This window comes from Caretta caretta, chromosome 1 (genome assembly GCF_965140235.1).
Source record: "Caretta caretta isolate rCarCar2 chromosome 1, rCarCar1.hap1, whole genome shotgun sequence".
In the NCBI taxonomy this organism is placed as follows: Eukaryota; Metazoa; Chordata; order Testudines; family Cheloniidae; genus Caretta; species Caretta caretta.
The window spans coordinates 260,863,448-260,885,536 of NC_134206.1; the positions used below are offsets into that span (position 1 = coordinate 260,863,448).

General features: G+C 46.0%; 1 protein-coding gene across 3 annotated transcripts in view; it reads left to right on the forward strand.

The window, feature by feature from the left end:
* The window catches only part of CACNA1I (calcium voltage-gated channel subunit alpha1 I), a 132,512-nt gene extending 111,768 nt beyond the window's left edge, over window positions 1-20,744 (forward strand). For all 3 annotated transcript variants that reach the window (XM_048834627.2, XM_048834615.2, XM_075124188.1), the window contains 4 exons: window positions 6,168-6,284; window positions 7,042-7,207; window positions 8,566-8,762; window positions 10,913-20,744. In XM_048834627.2, coding sequence (XP_048690584.1) covers window positions 6,168-6,284; window positions 7,042-7,207; window positions 8,566-8,762; window positions 10,913-11,620 — 1,188 coding nt within the window. In that variant the 3' untranslated portion in view covers window positions 11,621-20,744. The remainder of the gene's footprint in view (window positions 1-6,167; window positions 6,285-7,041; window positions 7,208-8,565; window positions 8,763-10,912) is intronic.
* The last annotated feature ends 1,345 nt before the right edge of the window (window positions 20,745-22,089 follow it).

Here is a 22,089-nt window from a genome sequence, read left to right on the forward strand (position 1 = left end):
GTATTTACCTGCCAGCTATGCTAAACATTCATATGCCCCTTCATGCTTTGGCCATCGTTCCAGAGGACATGCTTCCATGCTGATTATGCTTGTTAAAAAAAATGTGTTAATTAAATTTGTGACTGAACTCCTTGGGGGAGAATTGTATGTCTCCTGCTCTGTTTTACTCGTATTCTGCCATATATTTCATGTTATAGCAGGCTCGGATGATGGCCCAGCACATGTTGTTTCTTTTAAGAACACTTTCACTGCAGATTTGACAAAACACAAAGAACGTACCAATGTGAGATTTCTAAAGATAGCTACAGCACTTGACCCAAGATTTAAGAATCTGAAGTGCCTTCCAAAATCTGAGAGGGACTAGAGTGCTTTCAGAAGTCTTAAAAGAGCAACAGTCCAATGCAGAAACTACAGAACCCAAACCACCAAAAAAGAAAATCAACATTCTGCTGGTGACATCTGACTCAGATGATGAAAATTAACATACGTCAGTCCGCATTGCTTTGGATGGTTATTGAGCAGAACCTGTCATCAGCATGGATGCATGTCCTCTGGAATGGTGGTTGAAGCACGAAGGGACATAGGAATCTTTAGTGCATTTGGCACGTAAATATCTTGTGACGCTGGCTACAACAGTGCCATGTGAACGCCTGTTCTCAGTTTCAGGTGACATTGTAAACAAGAAGCAGGCAGCATTATCTTCTGCAAATGTAAACAAACTTGTTTGTCTGAGCGATTGACTGAACAAGAAGTAGGACAGAGTGAACTTGTAGGCTCTAAAGTTTTACATTGTTTTATTTTTCAATGCAGGGTTTTTTTTAACATAATTCTACATTTGTAAATTCAATTTTCTTGATAGAGATTTCACTACAGTACTTGCAATGGGGGAATTGAAAAATACTATTTCTTTTGTTTTTTACAGTGCTAATCAAAAATAAATATTAACTGAGCATTGTGCACTTTGTATTCTGTGTTGTAATTGAAATAAATATATATGAAAATGTATAAAACATTAAAAAATTTAAATAAATGGTATTCTATTATTGTTTAACAGCGTGATTAATTGCAATGAATTTTTTTAATTGTACGATTAATTGTGATTAATTTTTTTAATCACTTGACAGCCCTAGTTAAAATGAATTTAAAATTAGCTTATTAAGGAAGTTTTTGAGTCTCTTTTTTTAGGAGGGGATCCTTCTAGCTAAAAACGGCTTCTTACTAAGGATGGGAGTTTCAAAATCACATCAAGGACTTAGGAGCACAAGTCCCATGGACTTTCCGTGAGACTTGTGCTCCTAAATCACTTTTAGGTGCTTTTGAAAATCCTTCCCTAAACCTCTGGAATTTCCATTAAAACTCACTGAAAATGTTGAAAGAAATTAGGTTGTAATTAAGTAAAATTTTTAACAACTGTTGTACCTCCCTGTCATGATTGTGGTTACAGTTGTGTCAATAGCTCAGGTTATTCTTATATATTGTCAATGTGATACCAGCGGTAACACAACCAATCCTCACCATTCCCTGTCTAGTTAATTTGCATTCTACAGTGTTATTGGTTGAAATTAGTTAGCAAAGTTAGAGTGTCAAGAGTTCTCATTGGTAGATTACGCTGTCCTCTGTACATAAAGAGAGCAATGGATTGGCTCCATGCCTCTGGGTCCAAGGCACCAGGCCTTCTCCTCCCAGCCATAGCCTTCTCAATGAGTCTTCCTCAGAGGCAGCAATATTAATATTAATATGGATGCTGCTATTCTTCTCCAATTGCCGAGTCTTCAAGCCCTCATCCACAGGGGGCATGTGGTGGTATACCCAAGATTTTGATGAGTGACTAGTAATTTGGCGTGCCTGCATTTTTGGCTGACCAACTCAAGGCCCTTTAAGGGGCCTGATATTTAGAGAGTGAGTGCTAAGCACTTTCTGTTAATCAGGCCCATTTAAGGCATCCCAAGGTGGGCACCCAAAATCACTTGTTGCTTTTGAAAATCTTGGCCATAATCTTCAGCATCATGCGTGGGGAGGCAGGTGGCAGGAGAATTTTCTCACCCTCTCATGCAGGAAGGTAGGCAGCAAAATCACCATACCACCATCAAGGGGTAGGATGGCAGACTTTTCACAACCACAAAGGGTACTTGTGGTGACATCTTCCCCCATGGTAACAAAACTTTAGAATCCAAGTCAAGGGAAGGGGAAAGTAATAGGGCTAAAGAGAAAGATGATGAATCCTGGACTTTCATAAGCATCATTACTATGTATGTGCTGTATGCAGCTGAATTATGGGTAGGTGACAATCAGCAGTAGCCTTGAGCACTCCCGCTAACCCTACAAACATCCTTTGGGTCCCCAGGATATCCCACGCCTACCTGAGCTCAGCATGTCAGCAAAGCTTCTAAGCTCAGCAGAATTTCTCTGGCCCCACTTGGGTCTTTCTTTGAGTCATCTGCCCCCTATTTCTCAGCTCCCCCAAGTTCCATACCTTGATTCCAACTTCTGGTCCCAGATATTCTTCCCTGCAAACTTTTTGAAGTCTTAAGGATCTACTGTGGACATTAGTAGATCTGACACTGGGTCGATGGTTCCTGCAGACCTGTTAAGGTCTGCAGCAGATTCTGTGGACTTCAGAAGGTCCACAGGGATGCAAGACTGGGAGAAGAAGCAGGAATCAAAGTTTGGAGCATGGGAAAGCAGGAAAGGCTGGTGAATAGTGGGAAGGTGATTTCCAGAGGATAGCTGGGAAACCAAGGTCATGCATAGTTTCTCAACTCCACAGAGTTCTTTGAACTCTGGCTCCTCATGGTTCCCAGTGCCCTGCAGTTCTCCTGGTTTTACCTGGTCCCATTTCCTATCAGAACATAGGAGCTTCAGCAGGTTTCCTCCTGTCTGCCTGTCTTGTTCCCTGTGTATGTCATAACCATGTCAAACTGTTAAAAAAACACAGGTGCTCTCTAGACAAAACCTTTGTTAAGGTGGAGTTAAGGTTGAGATGACATACAGGAAGATGCAAGAGAGCACAAAACAAAATTTGGATTAAAAAACCAACAAAAAAAGTATTTTGAAATATTAAATGAAAGAAAACCGCAATTTCATAAAAAAAATGCCCAGGCAAGCACAGTTAGCCAGAATGATAACCACAATCTATAATAATTTATTTTTAAAAGATAAAAAAATTACATTAAAAGAAAAATAGGAATCAAAAAACTTGTGCTAAAAATGGGGAAAGTGAAAACAACTGTGAAAGAATTGATTTGTAATTTTAAAAAAGTTCCAATAACCACTTTAGAATTATAAATTATCTTCCAAAGTTGCTATTTTTGATTCATATAAATACATACTGGAATTTAAAGGAAATTATTGATCAACTCATGAAGGAACAATTTAGCATTAAAATTTAGATATTTTTGTTTTCTAAATCACATTAAAGTAAGATTAAAGATCAACGTTTTAACCAGATATATGCATCATTATTTTTTATCCATAATTACATAGTATAAAACTTTTGTGAAAAACAACAAGGAAATTCCACCAGAAGAACACTATGCTGTGTAACACTGAAGGCTGTCCAGATACAACCACCACTACCTCTAACATTAAAAATCTAGGATGTACACAGACATTTCAAACACACTGTAGAGTAATCAATCAAAATTTATGTAGACAGAGCACATTCTTCATCTGGCCCTATTCAACATGTGTGTGCTTCATGACAATTATAAGGAAGCACCATGCCAAAACAGGTTGAAACCTGCCCCATGACAACACTTGCCTACAGCCTTCAGTTCTTTGTTCCCTTCTTATCTAGAGCTTGATCCAGCAATGTGCTAAATGCTCCAGCTCAATCCAGCCAAAACACTACACATGCTTAAAGTTCTTAAGTATGTGCTAAGTGTTCTGCTCTGTCAAGTGAAAGCCCACTGTCATAATTTCATGTTTACTTCGTCAACTTTAGTCAGGAGAGTTCTAAGTAGTCTATAGAAGTTGTAATATTAAAATATAAGAAGACCCTTCCTCACCACGAAGCTGGTCTCTTTTCATGTCATTTCTATCATTTCATTTTCTGTCTTTATGAGGTTTGTGTACATACTGGCAATGTGTATTGGTGGTCCATGGAGTGTTTAATCTGCAGCCCAGGGTTTGTCAATGAAAAATGGTGAACAATGGCTTTGAGCCTACTTATTGTCTATTTATGATTTTGTTAAGTGTGTCTTTCTGTGTAGACTGCAAAGTGGACAGATTTGCAGAATAACAGTTCAACAAAGAGTAAAGTAGTCTAGTGTTTGTGGTCACTGATGATTTTAAACGCTTTGTTATGGTTGAAGGAGGTTGTCTCAGATTTTTTTCCTATTTCATGCCTGCATGCCTATAGGGACAGAGTTAAGGTTGTTTTGGTGGAATGTTTCCTTATACATCATGGATGAGCACACATGTCGAATGGGGCCGGATTCAGACTGTGCTTTCTAGACCTTAAATTGTTGTTGACTGGTTGCTGAGTAGCATGTCTGACACAATGCAGTTGTGGGTTTCCGAGTTTGTTAACGCTCTGAGTTGGTGGCTTTTGTATTTGAGCAATCTGAACAGGTATACCACATGGAGTTCTTGTGTTGAAACAACCTAATGGCTATGGATGTCAGGTCTCTTCCAAAATCTAGCTCAGGTTTTTTCTTTTGATTATTCCAAGTGAATTATCACTCTGAAGGAGTCCTCTTCCAATCACTGACGCTGGCACAGACTGCTAAACTTCCAGCCTGAAGGAGCCATATCACCATCATCTTATTCTTATTCGCATAGTGGCACTGGTGCACATGGTCTGTTCACACACACAGGAGGACAAGATCTTGGTCCTGAGGGGCATGCAGCCCCAAATAAGACGGTTACAACAACAATAAAGGATCAGGTGCAGCAGTAGGAGCTAGCTCTGCTCTAGAGATCAGTGAGGGAAGCCTGAGTGAAGGAAGTATGTTTGAAGAAGGAGAGGGAGGCTGCTAGGAAGAAGGAGATGCTTTCCAAGTGTAGAGGAGAGATGCAAATGGGAGGAGGCAAAGGAAGAACTAAGGAGAGAAGGTTGAGGAGGGGAGGGTGTAAAATGGGATGGGGATGAAATGAACAGAGATGTAGGCAGGAGCAGAGCTGTATAGAGTCTGAAAGCTGAGAATGATGGGCTTTGTTACACCTGATGAAGAAAGAGGAAGCCAGTGAAGGGAATGGAGGACGGGGTGCCATAGATAAAGCAACAGGGAGGAGAAGATGATGTTAGTTGAGGTGTTGGATAGATTAAAGGTGAGAGAGGGAAGAAGCAGAGAGGCCAGAAGGGAATAGGTTATAGTAGTTAAGGTGAAAGAGAGTCAAAAGCATGACACTGGCATGGACTGAAGGTGGCATGACTATCCCTGGCATGAAAGAGCCTTCACACTATTTAACTAGGGCAATCTTCATTAGCCCCAGACTGAGGGGGCCTTCTCTTCGTCCAGCATCAGAGCACACTCTGTTGTCACCAGACTAAGGGCTTGTGTACACAACATTTAGTTTGCAGCAAGGTGGGGTGTGAATCAACCCTGCACTAGCCTGATGTGGGCTGGCTGTCTGCATGGACCCTGCTGAAGGTCAGAGAGGACTAGATCAGAGCACATTAATGAACTGTTAATGCACGGCAGCAGGTCCACAGGGACAGTTTGTCTGCCAAAGGCTAGTGCAGGGTAGATTCACACCTCAGCTTGCCACGAACTAATTGTTGGTGTAAACAAACCTTACAGGACTCTTCCCCAACTCTCTGTCTTTGGGGCAGACTATTATCCCCAGACTAAGGAAGACCTCTCCTGGCACTGGCTCAGGGAACCGTATGCTTGAGGAGCCTGGTGCCAGACCCTGACCCTGGGACAGACTCTGGATTCATCTCTCCATCTCTGACACCAGGGGAGTTTTGATTAGGGAACCCATCATCTGGATTGGTCCCTGGCAGCTCCCAGACTTCATTTCCATGCTTTACTAGAAGTGGGTCATCTCACCAGGCCTAGCTCTAGGTTAGGAAATACATAGTATAAATAAAGGAATTTTTTTATAAGTCAATCTCATGTGTCTGGGCTCTCTCCCTGCACCCATCCAGCCTTAAAACAGCAGGAGTGGTTGAGAAACAGATTCAGGCCATATCCTGTGACCGCTTCTTTTTCCTCCTGTAGGTTCAGCTGGCTGAAATGGAAGGCTTATCCCTCAACTCAGACAAGTCTTCTTCCATCCTGCTAGGGGATGATTTAGACAATCGCAGCATCTGTCAGTTGAGTTCTAAGGAGACCAAGGTAGGAACATCCTAGGTATTTGGGATATATGCGTACACAGTGGGAAGAGTGCGCATCCTCCCAGGTCCTGAATGACATGTCCTTCCTTGAAAGAGCCACCATTCCTCCTAGCAGTGCTTTGGCAAGAACCCGTTCCTCACTCAGGGCATGGGAGTGAATCCCGTGAGGGTCTGGCTTTTCCCAGTGGAGGAGGTTACAAGGGGTGAGTGTCTCCTCTCCTCTTCACTTCTCCATGCTGTCTGAGACAGGGTCCGTCACAGAACTTATGTGTACACAGCACAAACCATGGGAGAGGCCTGCATCTTGGAACAGGACCACAACATCCATTGGCCATTAGCACCTGCTGATCGGATACATGTTTCTCTTAATGTGCCGCACTCTGTACCTCTGTCCCAGCACAGCCTGGAGTGCCATGTATTCCCCTGCTGATCACACTTCACTCCCATGAAGAATGTGAGTGCCAGGCACTTAGCAGCAACTCCTCCCCTAGAAACTTATCACTCAGACAGATCTGATGACAACACGGAGAGGGGTGCAAACGACAACTCCTTTCACCACGATCAATGGCTTGCTTTGACTGGAAATATGTTTAGGGGGATGGGGCTGTAACTCTTTGGAATGTCCATTTGCTAACATGAATGTGCACTGTTCAGGTATCTTCAGAATCCACCCCATCTCCAGAGCTTGCTCAGGGAGCTTCACCCCATCCATGTGATTTTTAATTTCACAAAGGATATCTCTTTAATTTTTTCAACAGAATGGCCAGAACAGCCCTGACTCCATGGGCATGGGAGATTTGGGGGAATGTTTCTTCCCATTAACAACTACAGGTGCTTCTCCAACTCCAGAAGGTTACTTGTGTGAAATGGAGAAAATCCCTTTCAACCCCGTCCAGTCCTGGCTGAAGCATGAGAGTAATCAAGGTAAAGAAAGTCCCCTCCATTCTCCTGGACAGTGTGGTCATTTGATGCTAGCTCTGCTGACAGTGCAGACTGGTTCAGTTAGTCTGACCTGGCTCTGCTTTATTCTGGTCAGGAATACAGTTGATATGATACAGGATTTCACTAAAGAAGACAGGTTTCAGAGGAACAGCCGTGTTAGTCTGTATTCGCAAAAAGAAAAGGAGTACTTGTGGCACCTTAGAGACTAACCAATTTATTTGAGCATGAGCTTTCGTGAGCTACAGCTCACTTCAAACATCTGATGAAGTGAGCTGTAGCTCACGAAAGCTCATGCTCAAATAAATTGGTTAGTCTCTAAGGTGCCACAAGTACTCCTTTTCTTTTCACTAAAGAAGAATTCACTCTCAGTTTGACAATCTCAGTGTAGTGCAGGGCTTAATTTGTAATGAAAGAGGTGCCGGGGCTCAAGCAATTGTTTTACATTCATAACTGGTGCGGCAAGCTCAGAGGTGCTGGGGCTATGAATTCCCAAACCTAGAGGTGCTGGGGTTCAGTCCTGGCAAGCCCTGGCACAAATTAAGCACTAGTGTGGTGCTTGCTTGGTTTCCCTGGCACCTTCTGTCGTGACTATTGTCTTTCCTTGGAGTTGCCCTAGACAGACAGATGTTCACAATCTTAAAGGACATGATTCTCCTGTACACTAAGGTCCCTTTGGACAGCTGGAGCAGGATGCAAATGAGAATGAGCCCAAAGACTTCAAAACCAGTGTCACGTCAGCTAGCAATCAGGTGGATGAACCGTGCTAACTCTGTAGTGTAGACAGTGCCACCATCTCCTGAGGCCATGCTCCTTAGCTCTAGGGTCCGTACAGTACCTTCATCTGCCTTGGAAACAAGAGTCCTAATTCCACTCCTGAGCACATGCCTCTGGCCTTATGGGGTCAGTGAGCTCCCCAGTCACCTTTTTGTGTATTTCCCTTTTCTACTACTCCGCAGGAGCCCAGCTGTAAGTCCCTGGACTTTAGTGGCGTTGCACGTGGGTTAAATTTGGCCTATCATGTCTCCGCCTTTTTCTCCAAGGACATTTATGGGAGGGGCATATTGCTCTCCATTTCCTTGTTGGGCTATTGATCCAAGCTCTGATAGTGCTTCTGAGTCTGTTACTAACTCCGGTAATTATGTGGAAAGCAGGATCAGTGGAATGTGTGAACACCCAGCACTCCGGATCCATGCCTGGGTGTACTTGTCACTAAACACCTTCAGTTTAGAGGGCTTACAGGACCCTTACCTAGGTAGAAACAGAGACTCCAAAGTGGATCAATGGACTCTTGAGGTCTTATTTTTCTGTTTTCATTCCATCTCCTTCCTCCACTCTGCCAGTTCCCCCCGGACCCTTTTCTCCAGGTACGTCCAGGCCACTGTTACCTGTACCAGCAGAGTTTTTCCATCCAGCCATCTCTGCCACCCAGACTGGGCAGGAGAAGGTTTCCTGTCCAGGCAGCCTTCCTAAAATCTCTCTGCAGGGTTCATGGGCATCACTGCGATCCCCAAGTGTGAACTGCTCACTACTCCACCAGGTAAGGGCCCTGCTTCCCATCCATCCATGATAGGGGCTCCTCATGTATATCCAAACAAAGAGGGAGCTGAGGGGAGGAGAGAGAGAAGAAGGGCCTAAAGCAGACATGCCAAACCCGCAAAAAAACCCACAGAAATTGGGCTTGTTTTTGGCTTAATTGGCTTGTGAGTTGCTTGTTGGCTAGTTTTTGGCTTGTAGCTTGTTGCTTGTTTGGCTTGTAGCTTGTTGCTTTGTTTTTTTGATAGGCTCCCGGCAAGCAGGGGCAAGGATGGGGCAAGCAGGGGCAAGGGGGGAGAGAGTTGGGGTGCACAGCAGGCCCACCATAGTCCCAGGCTGCACGCCGGGGGATTTTGTCACATAGAGTGTTGGGGTTCTTAGGGATTGGCTTGTTTTGGCCTTGTTTTGAAATGCAATTAGCTTGATCCTTGGCTAATTGTGAAAGTCGGGGTGCTTATTTACCACGTGAAAGTTGGCAACTGTGGCCTAGAGTGCACTGGATCTGGGGGCTCAAAGGGCTAGATCACTACTGGGAACAGAAAGTACACTAGGTTGAAGATTTATTCATAGTGAGTACTAGGGAAGGAGGAGCTGGGCGGAACAGTAGGTAAGGCACTGGCCCTGTGCCTCCAGAAAACATGCACTGGCCTGGTTTGGGTCGCAAGTTAGCTTGACGGCCTCAGTCTAGATCCAAGTAGGCATGAGTTCACATTGGCTCCTCAGCCATGCCTCCCAAGCTCCTGCTGCTTGGATGGCAAGTATAAAGAGGTAGCGCCAGACACCCCTGTTTCTAGGTTTGGTGCTGATTGGTTTCCACTTAAGGACTTGGTCTGGTGACAGAGAGGGCATTTGCCCTTGGGTTCAACACATATAAAAATAGTCTCAGCAGGAGTTAAAGAAGGTGGGTAGGAAGCCAGATGTTTTTCACAGGGCCCAAGCAACAGCGGCAATGAAGTCCGAATAGAACTGGAATGGACCTTTCTTCATGCCCACACACACGATGCTTGTTAGGTCTGTATCCCATCCAGATGGACTGTGTGTCCCTGGCCTTGTCTGTGTTCATATCCCATCTGGCCCCTATCTCCCAGGTAGATATTGCTGTTTGTCACTTAGGAGACTGGGGAGAACAGAGTAGAGGAGGGGAAATAAAATGTATTTGAGAAACACAGGTGGTGGAAAGGAGAAGCCAGGGGACTTCCCTGCTGTGCTTATGCTAAGGTGTCTCCTGAATGGCTCATGTTCCGGGCTGCAGGACAGTGAAGTTGAAGAAGGGTTGGGCCATTCCAGAGGAAGAGAAAATCAGACACCCTTTAATTCACCTATGATAAACCCTGAGGTCTCCAGAGCCCTTTGTTATAAACAACTAAAATGTGAAATAACAATTTAACTGGGAATTGGTCCTGCTTTGAGCAGGGGGTTGGACTAGATGACCTTCTGGGGTCCCTTCCAACCCTGATATTCTATGATTCTATGATTCTATGAACAAAGGAGACCAACGAAACAGAGAAATTAAGGCTGTTTTCCCCTCCCTTGGGGCTCTCCCCTATCTCCACATCACCTTATTGAACAATTCTGATCCAACATTTTTTCATCAGAATTTGCCAGTTCATCAAAACCAAAATGTTCTGCGGAGATGGTTGATTTTGTTGCAGTCCTGACAGATTCCTGCCTTGTGTCCAGTCAGCACACCCACCCAGCTCCTCAGCAGGGCAGGCTGACAGGGAGCTGTGAGCCCTTGCTCCTCAGCAGTGTGGGTTTGCCGGGCATATGCCCCTGGGGCAACCTTCCAGGTGGACTGCCCCAGAGCCCAGCTCCACGGCCTTTGGCAGAGAATTTCAGAATATTTGGGTTGCATTTTGAATCCGAGTGAAACCAAATTTCGAAATACCAACATCCGTCATGAAATAGAATTAGCTTTCTCTGCCCTGCTCCGATTGTGACCTTACCACCTGATGGTGACAATGGAACAGATGGGCCCACAGCTCAAAGGCACCTGTAGAGGCTGAATACAGGGTCAGAGATGTTCAGGCCATCTAACTGGTGCTTTATAGGAGCCCTTCCAAGTGGACTGTAACTCTTGCCACATTTCCTGTTGCCCCAGATGCTAGGAACTGAGATTGAAAGCTTTCCCTTTGTTGCATATTGTTCTCTCAGGCCACGGAGAGCGACACCTCCCTCGATGACAGCAGGAGCAGTAGCTCAGAAGGCAGCTTGCAGACCACCCTGGAGGACAGCTTGAACCTTAGCGACTCACCCCAGTGCACCCTGGACCTCCCGATGGCACTGTGCCCGATGCCAACGGCTGCCAGCCAAAGAACCATGGCAGCTCCACTTTCCCCTGCCTCCCGGCGGCGGAACCTGCGGGGCCGCGGGATATTCAGCCTGCAGAGCATCAGGCGGCATCAGCGGAGCCACAGCAGCGGAGGGAGCACGAGCCCTGGGTGCACTCATCATGACTCCATGGACCCTTCTGACGAGGAGGGCGCGGGGAGCAGCCTGAGGGGTGGCAACAACAGCGAGCAGTCAGAGACCCTCAGCAGCCTCTCCCTGACATCCCTTTTCTCCCCACCCCCACCGCCCCCAGGCCGGGCGCTTGTGAAGAAGTGCAACAGCACAAGCAGCCTCACCGCCAACCCCTCTTCCCGAGGGCCCACCACCAACGAAGCCAAGCCGTTCTACTCGGTTGACCCCCGGGGGTTCCTCTCCATGCCCTCCTGGGTGACGGACTTCTGCAAGGACACCCCCTCACCGGGTGATGGTGAGGGGTCGGACAGCCCCGATAAACTGGGGGTGGCAGACCGCAGCTCCCCACTCCCTTCTGAGCTGGAGCTGGGCAATGGAGTCAGCAAGAGGAACAGATGAGGGTTAGGGAGGGGAGTGAGCAGCGTGGGCAAGGGCGCGCCTTGTGCTACCATTTCCCAGCAGCAATTCCAAAGGACTGTGGGAAAAAGAAACACGTAAACACAAGCTATAAATATATATATATATATATATAAATATGTATTTAGTAAATACTCTGGTACTGTACCTCCGAGGTGTGAGAGAGCGAAAGCAATATGGCAACATTCCCGCCCACGCGCTGGACGGGGAGCCCCACCGCAGAGACCACAGGGATGAGGAGGGCACCGGTGGGCTTGGAGGGACTGGGCCCACCAGCCAAACTCCTGCCCGGGTGGCAGCCATTTAGTTATATACATATACATAGAGAAAGAGATTGATTTATTTATTTTTTTTACTGAGCGATTATGACTTCCAGAAAGTGCTAAGCAGGGGAAAGGGTGGGGGGACTTGGGGACGTTCATTTTGAACAGGGAGGGAGAAAGGAGATGAGAACCCAAGGAGGGTTTGGTTGTTTTTGAGAATTTCATTCAGCATTCATACTTCCATTTTGAAAATGAATGATCCTGGGCTGGCTCCTCAGCCAGTGTAAATCGGCAGAGCTCCGTGGAGATCCGCAGCTGGAGTAAATCAGTATAGCTTTGGTTTCAGTGGAGAAATGCAAGTTGACCCCAACTGAAGATCAGGCCCAGACAGCAGGAAAACCCAAACAGAGGGGGAGCATTGGAAGTGATTTGTTACTTTGATGAGTGTGTGTGAACGCAGCAGGAATGCTCCGGGAAGGGAAGAGATGGAGGCAACATGGCACCTGCTGAATGTGTTCATTTAATGGTGTGATTTGTTTTATTTTATTTTATTTATTTATTTACTTATTTTGGTTTTGTCTTTTTATTTTATTCCAAAAAAAGAAAGAAAGAAAGCTGCTAAGAGAAGAAACTCAGATGTTCAGGGTCTGTTTCCCCACACCTTAGGTTTCTGTAATGGTGACAATTTTTATTTTAGAAGCCCAAAGGCGCAAAAACTGTCTATAGAGAATCAAATCTGTTATTTTTTATATATCTATATCCATGTGTACATGACAAGAAAAAAAAACTAGAATTAAAAAAAAAAGGCAATACAAAATGAGCCTCAGTCAGATATTAAGTGCAGTCAGTCCCCAGGCTCAGAGCTGGGGTTTGTGAACCAAACTCTCTTCCCAGTTCTACTGATGTGAATCCACAGTAATGCCACTGAAGTCAATGAGCCTCATTCTACTCTCACACCGGTGTGACTCTGTTGACATCAGCAGAGTTATCCCTGATTTAAGCATGATCAGAATCCAGCCCAATGGCAGTTGAGGGTGTGGAGGACTTCACAAGATCAGGCTCTGAGGGCAGAATTTGTGCGTGTGTGTGTGTCTGCAATATCATGTCTATTTGACTCCCTAGTGACAGTTTTGTGTGTGTGTTTCTCACCTTGTCTGTGTTTTGCAAAGGAGTGTGCACTCGTTGTGAGGTAGGCTGGTTGCATGGCTGGTTGCTGATTGGTGTCCATTGATTGTGTGGTATGAAGGCAGATTGGCCCCTGGTTCCAGAGGATCTGCTTCAGGATCAAGCTGAAAACAGGAGAATCTGATTCTCTTCCATAACTACTGCAGCAAGCCCACTGAGACTGTACCCCTGTTTGAGGCCCGCTGTGTGGTCAAGGTTTGCTTCACCATTTACCCTCTCTACTTGTGAGAGTCCATTTTTAAGAACTCACCTGTTTCGTATCCTTTCCAGATTTATGGATAGGACAGAGGACAAAAAAATGGCCTGAAGAGCTTGAAAAAAGTGGGATGCAATCCACAGGCTCACAGGGCTCTGACACGGGTATTTCTGAGAGCAAGAAAGAATGAGAGAAGGGATGAGGCAAAGAGATGGAAAGGAGCAGGGGGACAGAGAGAGGGAGGTTCAGAGGACATTGCTTCGTCATATTCAGAGGAAAGAATGAATTTCCCACATTGGTTCCTGCAGCAAACCCCTCTTGGAGGCACCTTCCCTGCTGGAATCAGAAGCACTGTGCTGCTTGGTACTATACAGATTTGCTCATCTGGTTTTTTAGCAGCTGCTTCACCCGATAAACTGGGGCTGTGAACACCAAACATGTCAAGTGTAACAAAACAAAACAAAAAAAAGGATAAATTAACTTATGTATTTGATTTATTTGTTGAGAGTAATCTATGCTTTGTGGAAAGTGCACAACTCTGACTGCAGGCATGCCAGGGAGGACAGGAAAGCCGGAGTCCCCACCCTGGCAGGAAGGCTGCTGGTCCAGATTAATTAAAGCAATAACAAGGGTTTTAAATGTTTTTTGCAGTGGTTGTTCCTTGGGTGGGTTCTTCTTGCACATTCAATCACTGGAGCAAAAGGAAAAAGAACCAGTATGGCTCTGTATTACCTGGGAAGGAAAATGGTCAAACCATAGTAGACAAAAGACTGAAATTGACTACTCTAGGTCCAATATTAGATCCAGGCATATTTTGAAATTGGAGACCTGGCTTTACACAACACAGACAGCCTACGCACAGTGTGTCTTCAGTTATTTCAATTGTGGCCTTAGAGGGAATGAGACAAGGAGCTGGGAATCTGAGCTGCCCTGGGAGCAGGATAGAGGGATAAGTATCTTGTCTGACCTAGAAATGGGAGAGGAAGCTGGGATGGGAGTGGTGCCAAATCTCCAATATATGGTCACGTCTGAAACAGGTTCTCCTATTGCCGTGTTAATGTCTGTTTATCAACATGGATGGAAGACAAGTCATGTTCCTGGTAAAGCTCAGCTATGCAATACCATCCCCATGCAGGCCCCAAGAGAAGGGGTGTCATTCTTTGATGTGGGGCTCCATTCCATGGGCCAGTGCTACTCCCAATTCACAGGTGGTACAAGGACCCATGACTGTAGAGATCCTAGGCCTTGCTACCTGTTAAGTGGCAGGTAATATTGATTTATAGTACAGCAGAGATCTACACTTTTTAAAACCAATCCCAGCTGCCTGGCACCACAATGTCCCATGCAAGGTTGGTGATAAAAAACAACGTTGGGAGGATGCTTGCTTGTGATGGTCAAGTGACCAAGAGGTGGTGTCAGTGTGAAATGTGTCCTTGTGCTGTCCCCTCTGGAACAGAGAAGGCCATTATGTGCTTGAGACGCTGTCACTTTCAGCAGGAGGTCAGGCTGGGAAATCTGATGTCTTTTTCCGTATGCAAGCAATATATTTCTGCAGCCAGCATGTAATGGTGGTGCTTCATCTATATTTTTGTATGCACACCTGCCTCCACTTCTAGGCCACCTTTTTATATCATTAAAAGGTATAGGTTTGACATCTGAGTTGGGACCTTTCAGAGTACTCCATTTGCACACAGTCTAGCCATGTCTGAGAAGTGGCGGATAGGGGTACTGCTTGCATTCTCACTGGCTCGCTTTTGAGGGGATCGCCTGGATACCCCATGAACCTAGTTAGTGTAAGGACCACAGGTAGATAAGATTAGATTGGGCTTGTATCACACAAAGGAGAGTGGGGAGAACAGCTGTTCTCCCGAAGCTCCTACCATTCCTTCCTCTGCCTCATAAGTATCCCCTGACTTGCTGAGACAAGCATATTCCAAGATTTGCCTAGTTCTGTCATGGTTAGGGTTCGATTCCTCCTGATGAGCCTGTTTAGGAACTACTGGGAGGTTGGAAAAAACAACCACTCAGTGAACCAGAAAGACATCCCCTCTCAGAATTCTTCCTAAGGCTAAGGGCCAGTTCTGCAGGAGAGGAGCACAGCCTTCATCAATGGCCCTAGTGGAGCCAAGTCACCAAATCCCCATATCTCTTGTTTCTATAGTTTTCCTTGGGCTCCCATCTATCTTTGACCTCCTGCCATTTTCCAGATCATGGCCATGTCTGTGATGGTGGGTTCCCTGTCACTTGGTCTTCAGTGAGATGGTGAGAGTGGCCCCCAAAAATGGTTGCTTTGTCTGCTTCTCCCCAGTCCCACTTAGAAGCAACTCACAAGGGAAAAGTTCCCTTATTTTTCTGGAAGCTCAAGTTCCCAGACAATTCTTCCCTTCTCTGCTGAGTCACATGGTCTCCCACACCTCTCCTACTGCGTGAATTGGCGAGGTCATGCTCATTCCCCTCCGCCTCATCAAATGGTTTGCACCCTTCACTATACTGCTCATGCAAAAGGCTTCTGGCTTAGGAAAGTGGTTACCATGGAAACAGAGGACTAGGTTATCTTTAGAGAATATTTTGTCTCTCTCTTTTAATTATTTACTAACGGTTTGAAGAAGAAGAAACATTGATTCTTCCCAGAGAGAGGGAGTTGTTAAAACACAGCAGAATTTGTTGTCTTTTCCACCAGGGATTTGTGTGCATTCATTTGGATCAGGGCCTGTTCTCCGTATTTGAGAGGGTTCCTTTGGCCTTGTTGGTTTAGTGTTTATGGGGAGCCCATTTTCCCAGGCTCTCTGGGATAGGGGAGTGGGGAAAGCAGAGCCCTCATTTCTGTGCTACTGTGGGAATTTCTGGGCTCTCAGAAGCTGTGGCGGGAGGGAGGAGGCCCGTGATGCGTGCACCCGAGTGACATGAAGGAGGCATCACATGAGCCAGAGGCACTATACAGAGAGGGTTGTCTGCACTCCAGTGTCACCGGTTGACAACAATTGCCATTATGTGGTGTCAGAGATGACTGTTGCTTTCCTCCATACTTGAACAGGAGCTACCTCCTGTAGCTCAGACACCACTGTGTGGTGACTTGCTAAGGGCTGATGTTTTAGGTGTGTCTGCACTGGGAGATGCGAGGGTGACTCTGAGCTCAAGGAGCGATATACATGCACTCGCTCGGCTCCTGCCAGCACACTAAAACTGGAATGTAGCTGCGGCAGGGTGAGCAGCGGGGGCAGGGGTCGGCTGCCCTGCGTGTGTGCCTGTCAGAGATCCTAGGTGTGTACTCGGGGTGGCTAGTCCATCCCACCACTCATGCTGGTGCGACTACATTCTATTTCTAGCATGCTAGCTCAAAGAGCTTGCTTGAGCTGGGAATCACCCTCCCAGCCCCAAGTGTAGACATACCCTTTGTGGTGATTGCTGTTCTTCCCAGCTCTACTGAAAGGTTGCCACACAAAGGGGAGGCGTGGTGGCCAAAAAGCCATGGAGGATATTTGAATTAACATACACAAAGATGCAAAAGCCAAAGCTGGGGCATCGGGGGCGCAAAACTGGATCTGGAACAAGCATAAGGGTTCTGTACAGACCCATGTACTATGCACGTGGTGTCACATATTCCTTCCAGCTTTACAGTCTTAGAATTACAGCAGTAAGAGATGCCAAAGGCCTCTCTGATCATCCACTCCATCTCCCAGCCGGCACAGGATTATTCCCTATGAGACAATTACTAGGATTTTGTCCAGTCTGTTTTTCAACGTCCCCTAGTCCTGAGGCTTTCCCTACCTCCCACAGGAAACTATCCCATAGCCTGCTACCATCAGGAAGGGCTTCCCAACATTCAGCTTCAGCTTGACCTTTTCTTTATTTCATCCCATTGTCATTAGTTACACTCCCTCCCCTACCTACCACCATAAATAATTCATCTTCCTACTTGATGTTTAGAGTGTTGAAATACTTGTAGACTGTTACTATGTCCCTCTTAAGCCGTTGCTTAGCCAAACTAGATGTATTTAGCTGTTTTAATCTTTCCTTGCCAGCCAGTTCCTCTGGCTCTTTGATCATTTTTTGAGGAGTTTTCTTTATAAATCCTTTCCTCTCTCTCCTGACTTGAATCCTCCATACCTGTGTTCTGTGGGTATTATCCCAGGCACAGGGCAAAGCCCAGGCTGTCAGCCTGAGTGCTAGCTGGCCTCCTCTATGCAGGGAACCCTCTCCTCACCCACTCCAACCTGGGAATGGAGAAAGGCAGAAGTACTTATCATTTCCTCCATGCAGAGGAATGGATCCTCTTTCAGCACTGCTGCTTGACACAGCGACCTGCCATATTCGCCCCCCCTCCAGATGCCTCTCTCCCCTAAATAAAAACCAGGTAGGCAGTGGCTACTTTGCCTGCCCTGCACCCACTACCACTAGTTTCATTATGAACTATGAAGAGAAGTTAAGACTCATGGGACAGCAGTGACCAGGATCACCCTTTTATGGAAAATCTGCACCATAGTGCACTTGTTTTCCCTCCAGTTTTCTGCCCAAGTCTCAATGATTTTTTTTTTAAATTATCATACTTAAGTTGTTAGCTAATTTTTAAGTTTATCAGCTAATTACTTAAATACTATGGGTCCTACTCCTTTGAGGTGCTGATTGCCATAAATTCCCTCTTAAGTCAATGGGTGTTGACTTTTCTGTCCATGGGAAATTGGGTTTTTGATCAAAAGAAATTTCAACTTTTCATCAAAAACCCAAATGCCTGAAAACTGAACTTTTCTGGGATGCGGCCAAAAAACAAAATATTTCAGGCAAAAACTGATATATTTCTATTCTGAAATGCCACTGTGGTGTCTCATGGGAATTGTGTCTCAGGGACCTCCTGCTCCCAGTTGCTTCTGTGCATCACCTCCCCAGCAGGAGTTCATCTCCCATGAGCCATAGCAGCCCCTCATCAAGAGAGGAGGCCATGATGCATCATGGGTGATATATTCCAATTAGGGATCCCAGGCTATAGAGGTGAAAGGGAGAATGAGGCATCCAAACTACAAATCCCATAAGGCACCACATCAGCATTTCAGAATCAAAATATTTCAGGTTTTTGACAAAATATTTCAGATTTAGATGTTTTACCAAAAATACAACATTTTCTGAGGAAAAATGTCAATGAAAACCAAATTATTTTTTACTTTTTTTTCAAAGTTTTCCACAGGAAGAAAACCTCCATTTTCCAGTTCAAGGTGTAGAAAAGTGCTTAGCATTTTGCACTGGCAGTCCCCTTGGATGCATGCCATCCAGCTCAGAGGATTTGCATATGTTCAGATATTCCAGATATGCCCTTCCCCAGTCTTTATTAATAGATGTTTTACAGGATCTGCCTTACTTCTCAATTGTTCAACATTATTTATGTTTCTGACTAGAGACAGGTTTCAGATTGGAACTTGGCATCTCAGCCATTTGTGAATTATCATTAATTTCCTTCATCTCATTTATTAATGAACTAGTTCTTCTCTAGCACTTTTCCTTCCCCATTGCTAAAAGCCTTTCTTATTCCTCCTAAGATGCAGCTATGGTCTGAAAAATGATTGTAAAATATAGCATTGTAGGGGTTTGTGTTTATTGCCTTCAAATTGCTTCCAGATCCGAAGTGCTCAGTTTACAGGTAAAATTATGCTTTTTCCTAAAGGCCAACACCACACACTCCACCTGGCTCCAGATGGGAGAAAGCCGAGCTGGGCTCTCTCGCCAGCAGCAGCAGTAGTGATGAAGATTCTACAGGCAGAATTCTGCCCTTGGTGACGCCTTCAGTGGCGTTGCACAGATGTAACCGAGAGCAGGATTTGGCCCTGCAATTGCCTGCAAGATGCTTTGCATATTCTCTGAGATGTGGAGCACCCTGGGCTCTCATTGACTTCTGTAGGAACTGAGGGGACTCAGCACCTCACCGGATCAAGGCCTTCATTAACAATTAGATTGTTGCCAAGTAAGCCACAACAGACTCCAGCTTGCTTACAAAACCCCCTCCTCCCCCCTTCCCCCCCCAAGCCATACTGGGGTGCTGGGCTACAAGGAATACAAATCTGAATCATCTCATTTTTAGTCACTAAAGTCAGCAACTCTGTGCCAGGGAGCAGACCTGTAGAATAAGAAAGGGTCATTTCTACAAGATCACTTTTGTGACTACAAGAACACTCTGACACCTTTGGCTCACACTATCTTAGCTGCTCTTAGTATTTTCCCCTCCAACTCTCAAGTGATTCTGTATTCTTATTTAGTTACTTCCTCCCGTTTCTGTATCAGTGCAGGCTTTCCTACCATCAGGTCTGTGAGCATTTCTTTGTGAAACCACACTGGCCTCTATGTCAGTTCCACCCTAGCAGAGTATTCTCCTCTGGCTGAAATCATCTCGCTGTGAGTCACCAGCGGTACCTCCAGTGGCCACATTGGAATGTTCCCTGCTTTGCTTTGCTTTGCTGTGGGAGGCCTGCCCACCCCCCGCCCCGCCCCGATGTAGGTCTGGCATCTTACAGAGCCTGTAAGAGTGTTCCCACGAAGACAGGTAGGTAGGACCCAGTACAAACAAATGTACCAGTCACCCCTTGATCTGTAAGAAGTACAAACCTGGGCTCAGTTCCCAGCCAAGTTAAACCAGTCATTGTGCTCTGGGCAATCCAGTAACCATTCAGAAATGAACTCGGAGGAGACTCTACTGACTACACACTGAAGCATCTTTTAATCCACGCTTTTGTTCTTGAATCATAAAGTGTATTCAGAGAGGTACCAATCCACACATGCCCAGGATAAGCACCGGTGACTGGGATCATGTCACGCACCCCAGGATAAACATCAGAGACCGGTACTGCCCCACAGGCCTCTGGGATAAGCACCGGGGACCTGTACCACCCCACACATATACAGGATAAGCCTAGGACCTGCTCCATCAAAATTAACTAGGAACTGTTGATTTTTCCCCCTTACAAATACCTCTTAGATTTAAAAAAATAAGAATAATTAAACAAATCCAGCCAACCTCATTTCATCTCCAAATGTGTCCTCCCAAAACCTGTTATTTTATCTTCTCCTCAAATCCCTTTCCGCCACCTCCCTTGCTGAGCTGTGTAAAGGGTTTTGTTTCAAGCATTCCAGCTTAGGCCACATGCAGAAATGCTCCACGCAGTCTGTGCAATGATAGGAGTGTCTAACCACGGGCCGAGGGTGACAGGAAGTTGTGTGTAGGAGAGGATTCCTTCTGCCATGGTGAATCCCAGTCTTCCTTCCCCCACCCCAAACACTCCTCTCCCTCTTTTAATGATGAACTTCCAGTGAATGTGCAGTTTCAATCACGTGACAGGATTTTAAGCCTAGCTGTCAATGGTTAGTAGCTACTGTTATATTTGGTCCGGGGTGGGGGAAGAAAATAACCCAACGACCAACAGTATTGTATTGAATTTTTTTTAAAAGGCTGTTTTTGAAATACATTGGGATCTGGCTGACATTTATTGCTTCCTCTCTTGTGTCTGCCATGGCGGGTGTGGGTGAGGGGTGTGTGGAGGGTTATAATGGATTTCTCTCTAGTGGACCTTTTTCATAGATGTATGTAGGCAACAAGTAGCCCAGCTTGTGCATGCAGGAAATTGCTCACTGTAATCTCTTAATGGAACAGGTACAGACAGTGAATCAGACCCAACTGTGGTCATGGAAGCTCAAGGTTTTGCTTGGAGGGTGGGGGGAAAGCAGGGCGGCAGGGTTATTTGGTGACCCTTCCTGCCTGAAGACAGTAGAATGCATTTCCTGCTAGAACCTGCCAACGCTACTCCCGGAGCAACCAGTAGAGGTCGCACAAGAGCAATGCACGCTCCTGGGCGGAGCTCTCTAGAGTGAGGCAACCCTGCAGCTGGATCAGCATAGGTCTCGACTCAGAGGGCACTACGGTGAATTATACCTGCTAAGGACCCAGCCCTTCAGCTTCACAGTGCTACCAACCTGTCGTCCCAGATATTAGAGCTCCTCCGACTCCATCAGCTCGCTTGCTTGCTGAATCCACATATGGCCACTGGCACGCACGGCTGGGCTATTCTAAAGCTTTGGGTGTCCTTTTAAATCCCAAGAACAGAGTTTGTGCCACTACATGCTTGGTCCTGCACCAGTGACCAGGGGCTGAATTCAGCAGCATTCTGTAAATTAACCCTCCCTCATACTATAACTTATGGCATGTCTACACTGGAGCCGGAAGACAGCCCCGCGAAGTGTAGCCACAGTGGCATGAGCCGTGGGCAGGAGTAGCCACCCGAGCATGTACCTATGATCTTGGCCTGGCACACGCTTGGGGCAGTTAGCCCCTCCCGCCATTGCAGATATGCTATTTTTAGCACCGTAGCGCAGGCAGAGCTAGCGAGGGTATGTCTGCTCGAGCTGGATTTAACCTTCCATGTGAGCATCCCTGGTACCTTCTTTATTAATGGAATCTCAGTGGGTGTAACTTCCACCCCAAGGCTCTGGACGAAGGTGTAAGTGGCTGTAAGTTAAAGTGACCCCACTCTTTACACTTTCTTCTTGCCCCAGATCTCCCCTCACTTGCAGTTACTTCTGAATGCCACCTGCATAGCCGAGAGCAGAATCGTGTCCTTAGTGTGTAAGTGACACCAATTATCCCAGACCCCGCTCAGCAATGCCTAGCATGGGTGTGATAGTTCTAAGGAGGCCTGGTTCTGCTCACACTGGTGTAAATCCAGAATACCACAATGGATGGCAATGGAGTTACACCAGTGCAGGTGGGATCAGAATCAAGCCCAAGCAGTCTGAGGGCATGTCTACACAGCCGGTGGAAGTGAGCTTCCCAC